The 21343-nt window shown below is 43.7% G+C and overlaps 1 protein-coding gene across 3 annotated transcripts in view; it reads right to left on the bottom strand.

Moving 5' to 3' along the window:
- LOC124605611 (bromodomain-containing protein 8) overlaps window positions 1-21343 on the bottom strand; it is a 277718-nt gene that overhangs the window by 123788 nt on the left and 132587 nt on the right. For all 3 annotated transcript variants that reach the window (XM_047137415.1, XM_047137416.1, XM_047137418.1), the window contains exons 9-11: window positions 19249-19359; window positions 12709-12872; window positions 1741-1833 (exon numbers count right to left, since the gene is read on the bottom strand). In XM_047137415.1, the coding sequence (XP_046993371.1) occupies window positions 1741-1833; window positions 12709-12872; window positions 19249-19359 (368 nt within the window). The remainder of the gene's footprint in view (window positions 1-1740; window positions 1834-12708; window positions 12873-19248; window positions 19360-21343) is intronic.

Raw genomic sequence — 21343 nt, 5'->3', positions numbered from 1 at the left:
AGGACCTTGGATAGGATGTCCCTCATTTCGGGGCATGATGACAGATGAAGTCCTGATGAAGGATTTGGTTCAGTTATTCCAGTCTGGCATTGTATTGTGTGACGAAGTGGGCACTCTTTTGTAGCTGGTTCTTGGGGGAGGTGAGAGCATTGGGGTGTGTGTGGGAAAATGGCACAGAAATCTGTTTAGGAGCTAGGTCTTGGGTTGGTGCCTCTCTGTGAAGGCCTCAATGAGACCCTCACCGTACTGGGCAAGGGAGTTTTTGTTACTGCCGTCATTGGGTGGCCAGGCTGCATGGGTGGGATTTTTTTGTGTGGAAGGAATGCCAGCTGTTAAAATGCACGTACTGTTGGTGGGTTTCATATGGACAGAGGTATGAGGTATGGATGGAGCCATCAGAGAAGAGGATGTCAATGTCCAGGAAAGTTTTACACTGGGCTGCGGAGGACCAGGTGAAGTGGACAGCAGGTATTGAGGTTTTGAAGGAATGGGGATAAGGTGTCTTGGTTGCAAGTCCAGATTATGAAGATATTATCAATGAATCTGAAGCAGACTAGGGGTTTTGGGAAGCTAGTAAGGTTTCCGCTAACAACCACTGAACAGGATGGCACAGGACGGTGCCATGTGGGTACCTATAGCTGTGCCACAGACATACTGTCCTTTTGGCTGCATTCGCATTAAAATAGGAAACTACTGCAACGTAAAAAGGTACATGCTTATCGAACAATAGTTATGAGATGTATCCCATATCATGAACATGATTTTGTAGCTAAATAAATTATATATGTGTGTGTGTGTGTGTGTGTGTGTGTGTGTGTAAGAATGGTTTCAGTTAGTATGATAGATCCAACCGAGGGTACTGCTCAAGAGATTAGTAATTATTGCACACTTGTTTCATGTGCCTTTTAATTGTTCAACACAACTTTATGATTAGTGGTATCCTTTACTTCTCCTACTGGTTATCTAGTATTTGTGTAAAAGTTATTCAGGAAAATTATGGAAAACCTGATGTGTTCAACAAGCCAACATCTCCCCCCCCCCCCCCCCGCCCACTTTCAGTTCCTCTTGATGAAGTTATGAGCAGAACAAACAAAATTTGTGTAAGTAAATGAAATATTTTGCAGGGTATAGCTCAAACATCAGATGTAATACAGAAAATGTGAGTTGAGCATATTTCAAGGTCTGGAGATGAGTATGTAATTTCCATACTATTAGACTAATTTATTTACTCACTGTCAGCATGCTGGATAGCAATAGGCAGCAAGTTATGATTTAATGGAATCACGAAATCAACATTGCACGGGAATTTGTTTTTGTTTAAATGGCAACTAGTTTTTGGCTTTAGTCCATTATCACAGCATCCAGATAAGTCCTACCATAACACCACAAGGTGTGTACATTGGCCACATTGCTTGTATGAGTGGCTAAGTGCAAGTTGCTATTTGAATGCAACAGTCCAGTGCTGCATCCAGTACTGGACTCTTGTATGCAAATAGTCACTTGCACTTAGAAACTCATACCAGCAATGTGGCCAGTGTACACACATTATAGTGTTATGGTACGAATTATGTGGATGGTTTGATAAGGGACTAAAGTCCAAAACCTATCAGATTAAAATAAAAACAAACTTCTATGCAATTTTGATGGTTTTCTAATTTCATTTAACTTACTTAGTTATTTCAGTATTTGAAAGAAGAAGCTACAATTGTATTTCTAGCCCTACAACCACACTGTACTTACTGTGACAATTGTTTCAGGTACACCATTTGCTATAGTTTCAGGCACTTCTGGAATGACTTCTGTATCAAGAACAGGCTCATCACTAACAATCATCTGTAAAAACAAGATCTACCATGCAGTGTATATTTCAATTGACAGCAGAAACAAAGATAAATGCAGAATTACAGCAGGTAAAAATATGGAGAGTGTGTAACTGTCACAGATATTACTATATGAGTAATGGAATTTTTCAATTTTGTGGGGCTTATACACACTACTTTCAGGATTTTTTTAATCTTGTTGGTACACATGTTCCTGATGTATGTTTGCATTTTCACCCGTTTTGAATATTTAGTTTATTGCTGACAGTTGAAAAGGTTATACATAGTTTCGAGTGCTCGACAAATTTTTATGTTCGAAAGAGATGGATCAAAGAATTTGCATTAAATTTTGCTTTGGGGGAGGGGGGAGGGAGGGAGTCAAGTGCAGCACTGCATTCAAAATGTTGACGCCTTATCTACTATGAGTAAGACAGAGTATCCGAGTGGTATAAATATTTCAAAGAGAGTCGAGAGGCGTCGAAAATGATGACTACCCAGGACACCCTAGCAAATCAATTACTGATGACAAAGTGGAAGTAGTAAAGAAAACAGTCCTGAAAACTTGCCGAATCATAATCAGAGTGATTGCTGATGACGTCAGCATATCCCCTGGCTCATGACAACCATTTTTTTTTTTTTCCTTTTTTTTCCAGCATGAAACAAGTAGGTGCAAAGATTGTTCCAAATTAACCAAAAATAATGATGTGCACACATTGTTCAGGAATTGCTGAATGAAGTTGACAATGATCCAGTATTTCTAAAGAAGCTCCATAACACATAACGAAATATGGATACTTGGGTAAGACATTGAAACCAATGCCCAGCCATCCCAATGGAAACTGCCTGAAGAACCAAGACCAAAAGAAATTCGACAAGCTGGATCACATGTGAAGGTTCTTCTCACTGTTTTCTTCTATTACAATGGGACAGTGCATCATGAGTGATGGTCGTATGGTCAATAAGGAAAACTACCTGGATGTTATGCATCATTTGCATGAAGCTACCTGAAGAAAAGACCAGACTTGTGGCAAAACCACTGATGGAAATTGCATTATGATAATGCTCCCGCTCACACCTCAATGCTTGTTCAAGACTTTTTGGTTAAAAAAAAAATAACCAATACTATTATGTTGCTTCAGCCACAAGAACATAAAGCCATCAGACAATGGGCCAAGTTCTCCAGAAGGAGCAAAGCCATAGTCACAATAAAGGTTCCGCTGACTGCAGCTTGCTACGCACTATCAGCCACTGAGCTTCCCACATACACACTTTCCTGGTCATGTATGTAGTAACAGCCTGCAGAGGGACAGAACAACGAGCAGCAGTGAAGTGAACAAATCCCATTGGTAGCTGCACCCATGAGCTTATTTGTTGAGATCCCTATGCGCCCTGGAACCCAGTAGGAAATTGATTCCTTTTCCTGCCTTTACGAGACAGGAGAGCGTCCAGGATATCCTGTGCCATGGTTGGTTGGTTTGGGATATAAAGGGACCAAACTACAGTGTCATCAGTCCCTTCTTCCTCACGCAAACAAGGCTCAAGGTAAAACAAGATCCAAATTTAATTTAGCGAGGTAAAAACGGGTAAAAGGAATGGGAACCACACCGAAAGAAAGGAACAAAGGGGAGGGGGAAAGGGGGGGGGACATACACCACAAGGAAAGGTAGAGGAAGGTATTAAAACCTTAGATCAGATGGTCTGGGCTGGCTGACCACAAGAACAAGAGAGGATGAGCCAGCCACTCTGCAACACATGAAAATGTCCAGTCCGAAAAGACACAGCAAGATGAACACACATTGGGAAAAGACAAACAACAAGGCAAACAAGAAGCACAGAAAGGATGACACAGAGTGAGATTGGAGGGAGGGTGGAGGCCTCGGAGAGAAGACCAGACGCCCACCCTTAGATGATACGATAAAAAAAACCCCTCACGAATAAAACATAAAACTACAACGGCTGTTGAGGCATTGTCACCCAACACCATGCGCAGGCTGCTGAGACGGTTAAAAGTCTGGCACAGAGTGGCTAAAATTGGGCAGTCCAACAAGATGTGGGCGACAGCCACGGGGGAGCCACAGTGACACCGAGATGGGTCCTCACAATGGAGAAGGTGAGCATGTGTTAGCCACGTATGGCTGATGTGGAGCCAGCAAAGGACAACAGATTCCTTGCGAGTGGCTCGCATGGATGACCACCACACATTTGTTGTCTCCTTGATAACACGGAGTTTATTTTTGTGTACTGCAGGTGCACCATTCAGTATCCCAGATCGTGAAAAATTTCCGGCAGAAGAACGATCACAAATCGGTCTCCGGCCAGCAAATCTCCAGATATGTTTTATTGGTAGCCTGTTTGGTCAGGCGGTCACCAAGTTCACTGTCCGGTATCTTGACATGTCCTGGGGTCCAAATGACAGTAACTGAATGTCCACTGCTCTCCAGTGCATGAAGAGACTCGTGGATGGTCATTACCAAAGGATGTCGAGGGAAGCACTGGTCGAGAGCTTGCAGGCTGCTTAAGGTGTCACTACAGATGACGAAGAACTCACCAGCACAGGAGTGGATATGCTCACGGGCGTGATAAATGGCTACCAACTCTGTAATGACAACACTGCAGCCGTCCAGCAAGAAGCACTGTTCAGTATGTCTAATGTGAGTGTTAGCGAAGCCAACAAGACCGTCGACCATTGATCCATTGGTGTAGACTATTTCTGAGCTCTGGAACTCCCTGAGAAGAAAGAGAAACGAGGTTCTCCAGGTACAGGTGACACTTATGACAGAGGAGAGCTCTCCTATGGTCTCTAATGGCCACAGTGATTTCAGGCGACCACCAAGGCACCGACTTCTGCCGGGGGCAACTGGAGGAAAAAGGGATTGCCAACTCAGCTGTGGCAATAATGGTATTAGTGATGGTGTGAATCACCTCATTGATGGTGGCACGCAACAGAGATTCAACGGTGGTAGCGGATGTGAAAGTGTGTCAGTCAGCCTTGGGAAGAGCCTACCTGGGCAAGCAGCGAGATGAGGGATGCTGGGGTAGGGGAGGAGAATTGGAAAGTGATCACTAGCACACCTGTTGTCACATGCTCTCCAGTGGATAGATGGGAGAAGGCCAGGAGTGCAAACCAAGACATCACTGGCTGGATGTGTGTCAATGTGTGGGGCACCTGTTTTTAGGAAGCAAAGGTTGAGTTGAGTCAGTAGGTCCTCAACATCTTTGCCACAGCCAGTAACCTTGGTTCCACCCCACAAAGGGTTATGTATGTTAAAAATCACCTAGAAGTAAAACAGGTGGGAGGAATTGCGAAATGAGTGCAGCCAATACATGGGGGCAATGCATCACCATCTGGAGAGAGGTAAATGTTACATAGAGTAATTTCCTGCATTGTCCTCGCCGCAAAGGGCAGGGGTCCGCATTGCAGGAAACCATGTTTCCTGAAGGATAATGTAAAATGCAGGTGTAATGCTTAAAAGTTTACATAATTCAGCCCGGTGGGAGGAAAAAACCGTCGCAGTTCCACTGGAGGATGACGCTTTCTGGAAATGGGAAAGAGATGTAATGACAAAGGAGGCAGGTTATGCCATAGAATCACTGATTGATTATTTGTATCCGTCGCCAGGGCGTCTGTGAGAGCCAGGCTCTTGGGGGACAGTGTACAATTGTGGCACCGCAAGAAAACCAATGAGCCACCAGCACCAGCCATAAGGGACAAAAAATCCTGAAGATAGCTTTTAACATAAGCAGAAACTGGTAAATAAATGAATATTATTGCAATCTCAACTTTGACTGTAACCTAAATATTGCACCAGGTCGCTGCACTCCATAGACAATGTTGTCTAAATTTATGATCAGATTCACTTAATATTTTGATTAGCAGCCTGCCTTCAAGATAATTTTAATTTAAAGTAATAGCATGAACATTAATTAATGTCAGAGTACACACACCCTGCTCCCAACAACGGAAGATTTCCAATTTTTTACTCGTCTGAGTCGGTGAGATCTCACTAGATTGTCAGTAGCAGTTCTTTACATACATTCTGTCTACAATAAAGAAAAATAAATTATTTGGAAAAATGTAAAAAGAACTGCAAGAGTCAAGTGGTATAAAGACAATTAATTATATTTTGTTTTATACATAATAATGAATGTTTCTGAAGTGTTTCCATCTTATTATAAACACTAACAAGTGTTGAAACTTCCTGGCAGATTAAAACTGTGTGCCCGACCGAGACTCGAACTCGGGACCTTTGCCTTTCGCGGGCAAGTGCTCTACCATCTGAGCTACCGAAGCACGACTCACGTCCGGTACTCACAGCTTTACTTCTGCCAGTATCTTGTCTCCTACCTTCCAAACTTTACAGAAGCTCTCCTGCGAAACTTGCAGAACTAGCACTCCTGAAAGAAAGGATATTGCGGAGACATGGCTTAGCCACAGCCTGGGGGATGTTTCCAGAATGAGATTTTCACTCTGCAGCGGAGTGTGCGCTGATATGAAACTTCCTGGCAGATTAAAACTGTGTGCCCGACCGAGACTCGAACTCGGGACCTTTGCCTTTCGCGGGCAAGTGCTCTACCATCTGAGATACCGAAGCACGACTCACGTCCGGTACTCACAGCTTTACTTCTGCCAGTATCTCGTCTCCTACCTTCCAAACTTTACAGAAGCTCTCCTGCGAAACTTGCAGAACTAGCACTCCTGAAAGAAAGGATATTGCGGAGACATGGCTTAGCCACAGCCTGGGGGATGTTTCCAGAATGAGATTTTCACTCTGCAGCGGAGTGTGCGCTGATATGAAACTTCCTGGCAGATTAAAACTGTGTGCCCGACCGAGACTCGAACTCGGGACCTTTGCCTTTCGCGGGCAAGTGCTCTACCATCTGAGCTACCGAAGCACGACTCACGTCCGGTACTCACAGCTTTACTTCTGCCAGTATCTCGTCTCCTACCTTCCAAACTTTACAGAAGCTCTCCTGCGAAACTTGCAGAACTAGCACTCCTGAAAGAAAGGATATTGCGGAGACATGGCTTAGCCACAGCCTGGGGGATGTTTCCAGAATGAGATTTTCACTCTGCAGCGGAGTGTGCGCTGATATGAAACTTCCTGGCACATTAAAACTGTGTGCCCGACCGAGACTCGAACTCGGGACCTTTGCCTTTCGCGGGCAAGTGCTCTACCATCTGAGCTACCGAAGCACGACTCACGTCCGGTACTCACAGCTTTACTTCTGCCAGTATCTCGTCTCCTACCTTCCAAACTTTACAGAAGCTCTCCTGCGAAACTTGCAGAACTAGCACTCCTGAAAGAAAGGATATTGCGGAGACATGGCTTAGCCACAGCCTGGGGGATGTTTCCAGAATGAGATTTTCACTCTGCAGCGGAGTGTGCGCTGATATGAAACTTCCTGGCAGATTAAAACTGTGTGCCCGACCGAGACTCGAACTCGGGACCTTTGCCTTTCGCGGGCAAGTGCTCTACCATCTGAGATACCGAAGCACGACTCACGTCCGGTACTCACAGCTTTACTTCTGCCAGTATCTCGTCTCCTACCTTCCAAACTTTACAGAAGCTCTCCTGCGAAACTTGCAGAACTAGCACTCCTGAAAGAAAGGATATTGCGGAGACATGGCTTAGCCACAGCCTGGGGGATGTTTCCAGAATGAGATTTTCACTCTGCAGCGGAGTGTGCGCTGATATGAAACTTCCTGGCAGATTAAAACTGTGTGCCCGACCGAGACTCGAACTCGGGACCTTTGCCTTTCGCGGGCAAGTGCTCTACCATCTGAGCTACCGAAGCACGACTCACGTCCGGTACTCACAGCTTTACTTCTGCCAGTATCTCGTCTCCTACCTTCCAAACTTTACAGAAGCTCTCCTGCGAAACTTGCAGAACTAGCACTCCTGAAAGAAAGGATATTGCGGAGACATGGCTTAGCCACAGCCTGGGGGATGTTTCCAGAATGAGATTTTCACTCTGCAGCGGAGTGTGCGCTGATATGAAACTTCCTGGCACATTAAAACTGTGTGCCCGACCGAGACTCGAACTCGGGACCTTTGCCTTTCGCGGGCAAGTGCTCTACCATCTGAGCTACCGAAGCACGACTCACGTCCGGTACTCACAGCTTTACTTCTGCCAGTATCTCGTCTCCTACCTTCCAAACTTTACAGAAGCTCTCCTGCGAAACTTGCAGAACTAGCACTCCTGAAAGAAAGGATATTGCGGAGACATGGCTTAGCCACAGCCTGGGGGATGTTTCCAGAATGAGATTTTCACTCTGCAGCGGAGTGTGCGCTGATATGAAACTTCCTGGCAGATTAAAACTGTGTGCCCGACCGAGACTCGAACTCGGGACCTTTGCCTTTCGCGGGCAAGTGCTCTACCATCTGAGCTACCGAAGCACGACTCACGTCCGGTACTCACAGCTTTACTTCTGCCAGTATCTCGTCTCCTACCTTCCAAACTTTACAGAAGCTCTCCTGCGAAACTTGCAGAACTAGCACTCCTGAAAGAAAGGATATTGCTGAGACATGGCTTAGCCACAGCCTGGGGGATGTTTCCAGAATGAGATTTTCACTCTGCAGCGGAGTGTGGGCTGATATGAAACTTCCTGGCAGATTAAAACTGTGTGCCCGACCGAGACTCGAACTCGGGACCTTTGCCTTTCGCGGGCAAGTGCTCTACCATCTGAGCTACCGAAGCACGACTCACGTCCGGTACTCACAGCTTTACTTCTGCCAGTATCTCGTCTCCTACCTTCCAAACTTTACAGAAGCTCTCCTGCGAAACTTGCAGAACTAGCACTCCTGAAAGAAAGGATATTGCTGAGACATGGCTTAGCCACAGCCTGGGGGATGTTTCCAGAATGAGATTTTCACTCTGCAGCGGAGTGTGGGCTGATATGAAACTTCCTGGCAGATTAAAACTGTGTGCCCGACCGAGACTCGAACTCGGGACCTTTGCCTTTCGCGGGCAAGTGCTCTACCATCTGAGCTACCGAAGCACGACTCACGTCCGGTACTCACAGAGTTCGAGTCTCGGTCGGGCACACAGTTTTAATCTGCCAGGAAGTTTCATATCAGCGCACACTCCGCTGCAGAGTGAAAATCTCATTCTGGAAACATCCCCCAGGCTGTGGCTAAGCCATGTCTCCGCAATATCCTTTCTTTCAGGAGTGCTAGTTCTGCAAGTTTCGCAGGAGAGCTTCTGTAAAGTTTGGAAGGTAGGAGACGAGATACTGGCAGAAGTAAAGCTGTGAGTACCGGACGTGAGTCGTGCTTCGGTAGCTCAGATGGTAGAGCACTTGCCCGCGAAAGGCAAAGGTCCCGAGTTCGAGTCTCGGTCGGGCACACAGTTTTAATCTGCCAGGAAGTTTCATATCAGCGCACACTCCGCTGCAGAGTGAAAATCTCATTCTGGAAACATCCCCCAGGCTGTGGCTAAGCCATGTCTCCGCAATATCCTTTCTTTCAGGAGTGCTAGTTCTGCAAGTTTCGCAGGAGAGCTTCTGTAAAGTTTGGAAGGTAGGAGACGAGATACTGGCAGAAGTAAAGCTGTGAGTACCGGACGTGAGTCGTGCTTCGGTAGCTCAGATGGTAGAGCACTTGCCCGCGAAAGGCAAAGGTCCCGAGTTCGAGTCTCGGTCGGGCACACAGTTTTAATCTGCCAGGAAGTTTCATATCAGCCCACACTCCGCTGCAGAGTGAAAATCTCATTCTGGAAACATCCCCCAGGCTGTGGCTAAGCCATGTCTCAGCAATATCCTTTCTTTCAGGAGTGCTAGTTCTGCAAGTTTCGCAGGAGAGCTTCTGTAAAGTTTGGAAGGTAGGAGACGAGATACTGGCAGAAGTAAAGCTGTGAGTACCGGACGTGAGTCGTGCTTCGGTAGCTCAGATGGTAGAGCACTTGCCCGCGAAAGGCAAAGGTCCCGAGTTCGAGTCTCGGTCGGGCACACAGTTTTAATCTGCCAGGAAGTTTCATATCAGCGCACACTCCGCTGCAGAGTGAAAATCTCATTCTGGAAACATCCCCCAGGCTGTGGCTAAGCCATGTCTCCGCAATATCCTTTCTTTCAGGAGTGCTAGTTCTGCAAGTTTCGCAGGAGAGCTTCTGTAAAGTTTGGAAGGTAGGAGACGAGATACTGGCAGAAGTAAAGCTGTGAGTACCGGACGTGAGTCGTGCTTCGGTAGCTCAGATGGTAGAGCACTTGCCCGCGAAAGGCAAAGGTCCCGAGTTCGAGTCTCGGTCGGGCACACAGTTTTAATCTGCCAGGAAGTTTCATATCAGCCCACACTCCGCTGCAGAGTGAAAATCTCATTCTGGAAACATCCCCCAGGCTGTGGCTAAGCCATGTCTCAGCAATATCCTTTCTTTCAGGAGTGCTAGTTCTGCAAGTTTCGCAGGAGAGCTTCTGTAAAGTTTGGAAGGTAGGAGACGAGATACTGGCAGAAGTAAAGCTGTGAGTACCGGACGTGAGTCGTGCTTCGGTAGCTCAGATGGTAGAGCACTTGCCCGCGAAAGGCAAAGGTCCCGAGTTCGAGTCTCGGTCGGGCACACAGTTTTAATCTGCCAGGAAGTTTCATATCAGCGCACACTCCGCTGCAGAGTGAAAATCTCATTCTGGAAACATCCCCCAGGCTGTGGCTAAGCCATGTCTCCGCAATATCCTTTCTTTCAGGAGTGCTAGTTCTGCAAGTTTCGCAGGAGAGCTTCTGTAAAGTTTGGAACGTAGGAGACGAGATACTGGCAGAAGTAAAGCTGTGAGTACCGGACGTGAGTCGTGCTTCGGTAGCTCAGATGGTAGAGCACTTGCCCGCGAAAGGCAAAGGTCCCGAGTTCGAGTCTCGGTCGGGCACACAGTTTTAATCTGCCAGGAAGTTTCATATCAGCGCACACTCCGCTGCAGAGTGAAAATCTCATTCTGGAAACATCCCCCAGGCTGTGGCTAAGCCATGTCTCCGCAATATCCTTTCTTTCAGGAGTGCTAGTTCTGCAAGTTTCGCAGGAGAGCTTCTGTAAAGTTTGGAAGGTAGGAGACGAGATACTGGCAGAAGTAAAGCTGTGAGTACCGGACGTGAGTCGTGCTTCGGTAGCTCAGATGGTAGAGCACTTGCCCGCGAAAGGCAAAGGTCCCGAGTTCGAGTCTCGGTCGGGCACACAGTTTTAATCTGCCAGGAAGTTTCATATCAGCGCACACTCCGCTGCAGAGTGAAAAATCTCATTCTGGAAACATCCCCCAGGCTGTGGCTAAGCCATGTCTCCGCAATATCCTTTCTTTCAGGAGTGCTAGTTCTGCAAGTTTCGCAGGAGAGCTTCTGTAAAGTTTGGAAGGTAGGAGACGAGATACTGGCAGAAGTAAAGCTGTGAGTACCGGACGTGAGTCGTGCTTCGGTAGCTCAGATGGTAGAGCACTTGCCCGCGAAAGGCAAAGGTCCCGAGTTCGAGTCTCGGTCGGGCACACAGTTTTAATCTGCCAGGAAGTTTCATATCAGCCCACACTCCGCTGCAGAGTGAAAATCTCATTCTGGAAACATCCCCCAGGCTGTGGCTAAGCCATGTCTCCGCAATATCCTTTCTTTCAGGAGTGCTAGTTCTGCAAGTTTCGCAGGAGAGCTTCTGTAAAGTTTGGAAGGTAGGAGACGAGATACTGGCAGAAGTAAAGCTGTGAGTACCGGACGTGAGTCGTGCTTCGGTAGCTCAGATGGTAGAGCACTTGCCCGCGAAAGGCAAAGGTCCCGAGTTCGAGTCTCGGTCGGGCACACAGTTTTAATCTGCCAGGAAGTTTCATATCAGCGCACACTCCGCTGCAGAGTGAAAATCTCATTCTGGAAACATCCCCCAGGCTGTGGCTAAGCCATGTCTCCGCAATATCCTTTCTTTCAGGAGTGCTAGTTCTGCAAGTTTCGCAGGAGAGCTTCTGTAAAGTTTGGAAGGTAGGAGACGAGATACTGGCAGAAGTAAAGCTGTGAGTACCGGACGTGAGTCGTGCTTCGGTAGCTCAGATGGTAGAGCACTTGCCCGCGAAAGGCAAAGGTCCCGAGTTCGAGTCTCGGTCGGGCACACAGTTTTAATCTGCCAGGAAGTTTCATATCAGCGCACACTCCGCTGCAGAGTGAAAATCTCATTCTGGAAACATCCCCCAGGCTGTGGCTAAGCCATGTCTCCGCAATATCCTTTCTTTCAGGAGTGCTAGTTCTGCAAGTTTCGCAGGAGAGCTTCTGTAAAGTTTGGAAGGTAGGAGACGAGATACTGGCAGAAGTAAAGCTGTGAGTACCGGACGTGAGTCGTGCTTCGGTAGCTCAGATGGTAGAGCACTTGCCCGCGAAAGGCAAAGGTCCCGAGTTCGAGTCTCGGTCGGGCACACAGTTTTAATCTGCCAGGAAGTTTCATATCAGCGCACACTCCGCTGCAGAGTGAAAATCTCATTCTACTAACAAGTGTTACCAGCTGGACTAGAGTCACCAAAAATTCCGGAGATTGTGAGAAGATGCAATACAAAACCTAGTTTATGTCAACAACAATATTGTGTATTGTGGACAGAAAGTGAATGCAAATCTTTGGGAATGTGCCCAGTAGTTCCCATTAAGTCTGATGAATGTTTAGTAAATACTGTATTTACTGAGATTTTACTAGTGGGTAAGTAGAAAAAACAACCAGGATACACAATTTAAATGAGGAATGTAACAATTTTTTAATAAATTATCAACATTCGTCAATGAACATGGGTTGGTATAAAACTATTACTACACAAAAGTCTAACTTCAGTTTGTAGCTGTCCATCAATTATTTTTCTTCTGTAACGCTAATTTCTTAAATTCAAATTGTAAAATGGTGTCTTTATCAGCATTACGCACTTAAGGGAATAAACAATAACGGATATAACTGAGCAAACCTCTTCAATCAATTCCTCCTCCACAGGTTCTTCTTTCGGCTGTATAGGAATATGTTCAACAGGTTCACTCTTTGGTTCAACCAAAACAATCTTCAAACTCTCATTATTTTTCGCTGCTGGTGGTAGTGCAGATGGGTCACGCTGTAAATGGCGTAGTTTATCATCTGAAATATCAACAAAACATGAATACTGGAGATTGTGACATCAATAACCATCCAATTGTACACATTCCATTCTCATTGCCATCAAAGCCAGTATCAATAGTTGTTGCTTATAGTAATAAAAATAACTGATGGAGTAAAGGTATTTCACTTGCCATATAGTTGCACAGATTTATAGTTGCACTGATTGGTCAACAGGTACACAAACAAAATTGAAAACATTGTTGACCTTTCAGACAATGTTCTCTCCTGGAGAAAACTAATGCAAAACAAAGTATAGCAAGATTGATAACTTTGCAGGCTTTCGCAGTCCTTGTCATTGATGAAAAAAATCTTCCCAGTCATTAGGCTGCATCACATTCCTCTCCAAACCATTCAATGATTGTTCCCTTTGCTGGGACCTTCTTGAGGATTCCAAAGGTGACCCTGCATGGCTGCACACTGTCAAAAGACAGTGCCACGTTCCCTTATAACAGGCCCATTTTCCCCCCACGCTTTTTTTTTTTTTTTTTTTTTTTGGAGAGATGGAGTTACTTACTAGAGAAAAGCCTTCAAGCTGCTATTGGTAGGCCATTGTCATTGGAGAAATACTGAAAGATCGCGGGAATCCAAAATATTGTTGTGACTCATCAGTCATTTCCTGGTAGTAGTTTAACCACCTTGCTTCCTCTGACTGGGAGTTTCTTCAGTGATAGTGGGGAGACAAGGATACAGAAGAATATACCCTTCATCTCTATTGAAACTGTACTCATTATTCAATTTAATCAACTACTTCACAAACTTTCCTTCTATAAACATTTCTTCCTCTCAGTTTCGTATAATCCATAAGCTGGTCGCATTCTATTGTTGCCCTGCACCACTGATTTTACCTTTTGTATTAAATGTGTGTGGTATTCATGCTCATGTTCTTTCAGTTGTCACCATGACACATCACTACATATATGCCCACAGTGTGGAGGATGGTGCAGCTCTTTATTATTATTATTATTATTATTATTATTACCTAAGAAGCTACTTGACCAAGCAGTAACAGCACTAGTCTGCTAATCTGGCAACGGCCAAGAGAGTGGTTAGTGACCCCCATGCCCCTCCACACTGCATCTCAGTGACCCCATTGGCTGGGGACAACATAGGGGTCGGTTGGTCACAACTGTCTCGTTGGTAGCCAGAATGGCAGCTCTCTCTCTCTCTCTCTCTCTCTCTCTCTCTCTCTCTCTCTCTCTCTCTCTCTTTCTTTCTTTCTTTCTTTCCTTCCTTTCTCCATTGTAAGGCCGTACAACAAACCTGTCATCCACAAAGCAGAGCTAGTGAGCTGGTTTTAGCTCCACATTACTTTATGTCTTTTGTTCGAAATTCTCCAAACAAAATGTCAGCTGCTACATAAGACAATAGGAACTCACAGAAACCCCATCACATTCATCACAAAATTTCTCTAGCATCTACTTTAAGAAATTACCCAATGATTACAGACTACCAATGGCAGCCTAGTAACTCCCCTTGTTTTTTAAAAGAGAGAGAAAATAGCCTTTTATAAGTTAATGTGACACTGTCTTGACAGTTTTCAGTCATCCACAGACATCAGAGGAGTCCTGAAGTAGATGCCAACAGAACTGTCAAAACATCTACTATTGAAGAAGCCTAAAGGGGAATATGACAAGGTTTGATGACTGAAGATTTCGTGACCGGCATGAATGATCTCCATTTGTAGAACTCTTGCCGGTTTATACAGTCAGCATTCAGAATTCAGTCAGAAAAACTTAACAGAATTAGAACAGAACAGCCTTGTCTCTTCACCACAGCCAGCTATCATGGATTTTATGGTGACATGACATTTTAACACCTTTGTGAAGTATAAAATGTGACCACCATTTGTAATAAGTTAAAACTTCTTGCTGGACTGGGACACAAACCTGGATCCTGCCTCTCACAGACTATTTATGAACATCTGAGAGAAAGATAACTTAGGAATTTTAAAGGTATTGAGAAGAAGTATTGGTCAGCTGCAACTTTTAGTCAATCCATCAGACCTGTGCATATAGATCAATTGGTAGTACACTGACAACGAAAGGCCTTTTACAATTTTGAAGGCCTTTAGAGACCTGGTTTTCAATTTCCTAGGGTGCAATAAGGAACAATGCAAACAATAACAGTAGGAAGGTGAGTAAACATCTCACTGGCAAAGAGTGAAAACTGGACTGTTGTCCTTGCTGGCATATGATGTACAGTGTCAGAAAGTTCTGCTTCTTTTTTAGTGTTTACCCTTTTTATATTATCATTTTTAATGCACTTTTAACTATCACTTTAACTATTACAGTAAAGTTTCTTGTGAAGTTAGCTATATAAAAATAGCAGTGGAAAGGATAACAGCCTTTAGCGTTGTTGCTACTTGTTGGAGAAAAACAACAGAACAGAAAAGATTACAATATTTCAATCACTTAACATAACGAAAGATCATCTCTTACTTCAAAATTTAATAGAAACTTAAAACCATCAAGTTCCCTCAGGCACCTCAGTAATAATGCAGAAAATACATTAGCACAGAATCAGGAGTTATCTTGTATTTTAACAAGTCACACGCAAATAGCCACTGTCATTTCGAGGCACCAAGGCAATGTCATCTGCGCTGTGCAGAAATCTAGCTGGGGTAGACAGTGGGCAAAAGGAAGAGGCATGGGTCACAGAGGGTGAGGGAAAGCAGGAAAGGCCGGGGAGGTGGGGGAGGGCATGATGTTAGTGCTGCCTGTGGGAGCAAGCAGGAGGGACAGGGTAGGGACAGCATAGGATTGCTAGGTGCAGCATCAGGATGCCATGCTGTGTGGAATGGGAGACAGGAGAGGGGTGGAGGGGGAAGTGGAAGGGGATGGGTAAAAGATTATGTACATGTGTTGGTGGGATAGAAGACCAGTGCCTGTGTAGTAACTGAGTGGAAGCAGGGAAGGGATTTAGGCAGGTGAAAGTCAGGGATTAACAAAAGCTGAGGCTAGGATATTCAGCAGGGAGAATTTCCCTTCTGCGCAATTCAGAAAAGCTGGTGTTAATGGGAAGTCAAAGTGAAGCATGTCATGTTGGGCGGCGTTTTCAGCAACTTGGCAGTACAGCTTTTTCTTGGCCACAGTTTGGCAGAAGCAATTCATAAGGACAGACAGCTTGTTAGTACCGTATTTACTCGAATCTAAGCCGCACTCGAATCTAAGCCACACCTAAAAAATGAGACTCGAAATAAGGGAAACAAAATTTCCCGAATCTAAGCCGCACCTGAAATTTGAGACTCTAAATTCAAGAGGAAAGAAAAGTTTTAGGCCGCACCTCCAAATCAAAACAAAGTTGGTCCATTGTAATATGGGACACAATTTAGGTCTAATGAATGACGATACAGCTACAGTAGTTTGGTTCGAGTCGTAAGCTTAGCAGTTAAGCTTTACCAGGTAGCCATTGCTATGAGTCACACGCTCCGTCCGTATTTATACGGATACCCTTCCTTTTTCACGTGCTTCGTCTGGTTTGAATAGATTGCTTATTTTCTTTTGAGCTGATAAGTGCCGTTTTTTTTTTTTTTTTTTTTTTTTGTTATAGGTGTTTACGTCACTCTAAACTGAAAATGCATTACTGTACTGTGTCATGTCATGCATTGTTTGTCGCATTCTGATACTGCGTGTTTACGGCCTGTCGCCGCTCGCGGCATGGCTTGCTTTTGTGCGCGCTACCACCGCTTACAAAAAAAGAAAAAAAAACAAGAACCAAATAATAGACTGCATAAGATAGAACATGTTCTGAATGAGAGTTAAGCGAAAATTTTCCTCCGTTTGAAAATCTTTGCGGCCGCTTCTTTAGTACATCAAATTCTGCACAGGAATTAGAGTCACCTTAGATTTAAACATCTAGTCAGTTGACGTGCTTCATTTCTGACTGTATCATTATTAGGCAAAAGAATAATACGAATATAAACATGACACGATATGTATATTCTTCCGCGTTTGCTGTTGTCTCACTCTAGTTTCGTAGTTTATAAGGCAGACAGGATTTAAATGAGATAGCAGCAAACATGAAAGAATACATGGCAAAATGTTTATATTCGTATTATTCTCATGGTGAAGAGAATACTGCATGTGATTCACATTTCATCAGGTTCCTATTAGCAACCGTCTCTTCTCACAGGTAGGAAAAAATTCAGAATGTAGAGTTGGCCATATTGACAAACATCCCAAACAGTCTTGCTAGTCGGATTTTCGTAATACATTGAAATTCTGCTACATTCGAAGATGAACAATATGGAATTTATATTTACTTCATCGGATAATGTATGGAAATGCAGTGATCGAAACTCGGGGCGGAGAAAAAAAGCTTGTCTTCCACCTTTTTTAAAATTTATTTACTGACGCAGAGGTTTTGGTGCCAGTTTTATCTTTGCACCTACAAAGCATGCCTGTGTAGCTCTACATATATTCGACAGCAGAAGTTAGTTGTGGCGGCACCTACCAACATTTTTCAGAACTTCCGCTTGCTTTGCACTCGATTCTAAGCCACAGGCGGTTTTTTGGATTACAAAAACTGGAAGAAAGTGCGGCTTAGATTCGAGTAAATACGGTAGTCATGGCCACATAAAATGCGGCACATTAGTTGCAGCTATGTTTGTAGATCACATGAAAGCTTTTATAGGTGTCCTGCCTCTGATGGGATAGAAGAGGCCTGTGACAGGAGTGGGGTATGTGATAGCAGGAAGTATGGGCAGGTCTATCATCTGAGTCTACTGCAGGGATATGAGCAATGAGGCAAGGTGCTGGGAGCAGGGGTGGAGTAGGGATGAACAAGGATATTGCTTAGGTTGAGTGGGCAGCTGCATACCACTGTGGGAGCATTGGAGAGGATAGTGAGGAGCACTTTTCTCATTTTAGGGCACCATAAGAGGTAGAGAAAAACCCTTGCAGAGAATGTGATTCAACTGCTCCAGCCCTGGATGGTACTGAGTCATGAGAGGAGTATTTGTTTGCAGCCTAAGAGTGGGCATGTGGTGGATGGGAAGAGACTGGGGAGACAAGGCCACGGAGACTGTTTCTGAACAAGGTTGGAGGAGTAATTTCAGTCTGTGAAGGCCACAAAGAGATGACCTATTTGGAGAAGGGTGCTCATCACTACAGATGGGACAACCACAAACAACTAGGCTATTTGGAACGGACTTGTTGGTGTGGAATGGGGAACAGAAACTGTGGAGAATCAGTAGAGGAAATGGTAGGAGTCTTTTGCATAGGAGGGTAGGCAGACTGCAAATGTGTTGTGGAATATACTGAACAATCATATACTCCAGTGATCTCCAGCAATGATAATCACAATTACATGAGAAATTGATGACAGTTCATTAGATGAGTGAGTGGCAAATGTTGCCAGTGCTATGATATAGTGTAATTGTTTTAGTACCACAAGCTCCTATAAATTTCCATTTACAGGAAAACCTGCAATTCATGCATGAAGTGGATGATGTCATGCAGTGTCTAGATCACTTCCTGATGACAATTTGGTGGACACCATTGTCATCGAGTCTAACACGTATCCTAAAGACAATCATATTTCTAAGTGGAAAGATACCGCCAATGAAACGTCCATGCAAGGCATCAGTGGCGGATAAATTGTGCACATGCTCTAGTTAGCAGGTATTAGCCAGGAATGGCCTCTGGTGAGGTTTTTTTTTATGTTTGATGTATTCTACTTGACATGCAGTTCTCAATAACTTTTTGTCCGAGAGAGAGAGAGAGAGAGAGAGAGAGAAATTAAATCATCATACAGAATGAGTTAAACAAAAGATTTACTTTCAGATGTAATTAAGTGGTTTTAAGGATATAGAGAGTGCTTTATGGGTGTTATGTCTCAGCTGCTATACTGTGCATTTATTGTGTAAATTGCAATGCAAGAAGCACAAATTTTGAAACAATCCATTTAAACTACCATCATTTTTTGAGAGTAGCAGCCAATATTCATTACAATATAATGAGGCAAGTGTGGAAGCTGTCCAGGAAAATGTTGTTGAGGCAAATAAAGTAACCAAATCAGTATAAGTAGGAATATGTAAAAATGAAAGTGTTTTCAATTAGAAACTGGGATCAGCAGCATGTGCTTATATAGCAAAGAGTGGAGGCACAATGAAGAGCCAAAAAGGAATGTCAACAGGGTCTCATATGTACATGTGACACACAACACACCCACAGTTGCCCATGCACACATACAAGCACCCACACCCACACTCATCCTTAACTTTAGTCTTACTATCATGCATTTCTGATCACAAAATACTCCAGGATGATGTTAGGTGAAGACAAAAGATGAAAAATTATAAGTAGAACACACAAACAAAGTAATAAAGGTAATTTTTGCAAGCTATGTACAATACCTTTTCCAACAGGAGGAGGTAATGGCTTACTGGCTGTGGTGGGTAGTTCAGGTAAGGGTTGTCCAGGTGCATTAGGTGGCATCTCCAGTAACATGGACAAAGTTGGAGCACCTGTGGAAGCAGAGTAAGAGGAGCATATCACATGAAACTTTACAAAAAACAGCTACAAAAATGTTCAGTATTAATAGGAACATAATAATATAATGTTATTTCCAGAACTGTATAAGATTTTCTGATGACAATATTAGCAAGTGAAAATGAAAATGCAATTAGCAATATGTTAAACTGAACACCAGCAATGAGGAACATAGAATGAAGATAAAGGCAAAGGAAACTAAAGCAATGATTTTTGCAAGTCAGCAAGGAAGATAAAAATAAATATCTGTGATGAGTTAGCAGAAACAAGTAAACTTAAGGCACCTACGATGCTTACAAATGATAACAATCCCCGCATTGTACTAGGAACAGAAAACTGGCTGAAACCAAATGTTACCAGCAATGAAATTCTAAATTCCAACTTGAATGTCTATCACAAAGAGAGGTTGAAAGCTGAATGCTAAATGTTGGTGATGGAAGTGCATTCATAGCAAATAAGAAATACAAAAATATCTGGCAGCCAGAGAGACTGTGGTCATGTGTGGATGAGCTGTGTTTGCTTGAGTGTGTGTGTTTCTTGTCTAATTCCAATGAAGGCCTTTCTGGCCGAAAGCTTATTTGTTTAACAATCTTTTTTTTAGTTTTTTGTAGTTGTCTGCGACTCAGTATCTCCATTACATGGTGAGAAGCAATTATCCTTGTCGTAATATAGTCTGGATTTTCCACTGTTTGATTATGCAAAAATTTCCTGATCGTGTTACTGTTTCAAATGGAGATTTAGCTTACCAGCTGTAGAGTGGGAGACTCAAGTGATTTGGGCAGGTAGTAGGGACAGCACAATTGTTCTAAGTACTTTATCTGAAAATTACCTTGAGGATATAATCAGAGAACTGACTTTGAAGATAATATTTTAGACCTGTTGGTGAAAAACAGACCAGAAATTTTTGACTGGGTTAGTACAGAACAGGGAAGCATTAAGTCTCACTCAACACAGCTGTAAACAAATACAGAGAAAGGTAGGAAAATCTTTCCGTTTAGCAAGAGCAACAGGGAACAGTCAACTTGAAAATTGCATCCCAGTACTGAGAATGTTGTGCATCAGTTGGCAAAGGTCAAGAGCATTGTACAATATGCTTTACGCTGGTGTGTGCTGAGCACTGTTGTGAGAGATGGAAGAGACCCAATGTGGTTCAACAAGTATGTTACAAAGCTTCTATGAAAGCAAATAGAGCTTCACTGCAAATTTAAATGAAACCAAAGCCTCACACACAAACAGAAATGAAACTAAGCCAAAATTAGTCTAAGGCAGACTATGAGTTAAGCATTCAACAAATTCAAAAGTAGAATTCTATCTCCTACACAAAAAAGGTTGAAATACTAAATGTCTCTTTAGAAAACTTTTCACAAGGAAGATTGTACTGTAGTTTCTCCATTAAACTGTTGCACAAGTGACAAACTAACATCTAAATACGTTACAGAGGGATAGAAAAACAACTGAAATTTCTCAACAAAGGAGAGGCTTGTGGACTTCATGCAATACCAGTTCAATTCTATGCACATTATGTGAAAGAACTTTCCCCTCTTTTAGCAGCAGTGTATCACAGATCTCTGGAGGACCTGAAGCATTCCTAGTGATTGGAAAAAAGCAGAGGTCATTTATTCTCAAAAAGGATTGTTGAGCAGACGAACAAATCTATATACCTCTGATGTCGGTCTGCCATCAAATTTTGGAACATGTTTTATGTTTGTGTATTATGACATTTCAGGAGACCAAAAATCACCTCTGTACGAATCAATGGGTTCTAAAAACAATGATCATGTGATATAAAAATAGCTTCGGGCATACCATAAGGATGTGTTATAGGACCACTACTTTCCACTTTTATTTAAATGACTAATCAGATAATGTTGGAAGTTCCACAAGGCTTTTCACAGCTGATGCTGTTCTATTCAGAGAAGTCACAATGCTAGAAAACTGTAGTGAAATGCAGAGGATCGG

This window comes from Schistocerca americana, chromosome 3 (assembly GCF_021461395.2).
Source record: "Schistocerca americana isolate TAMUIC-IGC-003095 chromosome 3, iqSchAmer2.1, whole genome shotgun sequence".
NCBI classification, from domain to species: Eukaryota; Metazoa; Arthropoda; class Insecta; order Orthoptera; family Acrididae; genus Schistocerca; species Schistocerca americana.
Note: the sequence above shows the minus strand (reverse complement) of the source record. Positions and strands in the feature narration are given on the sequence as shown.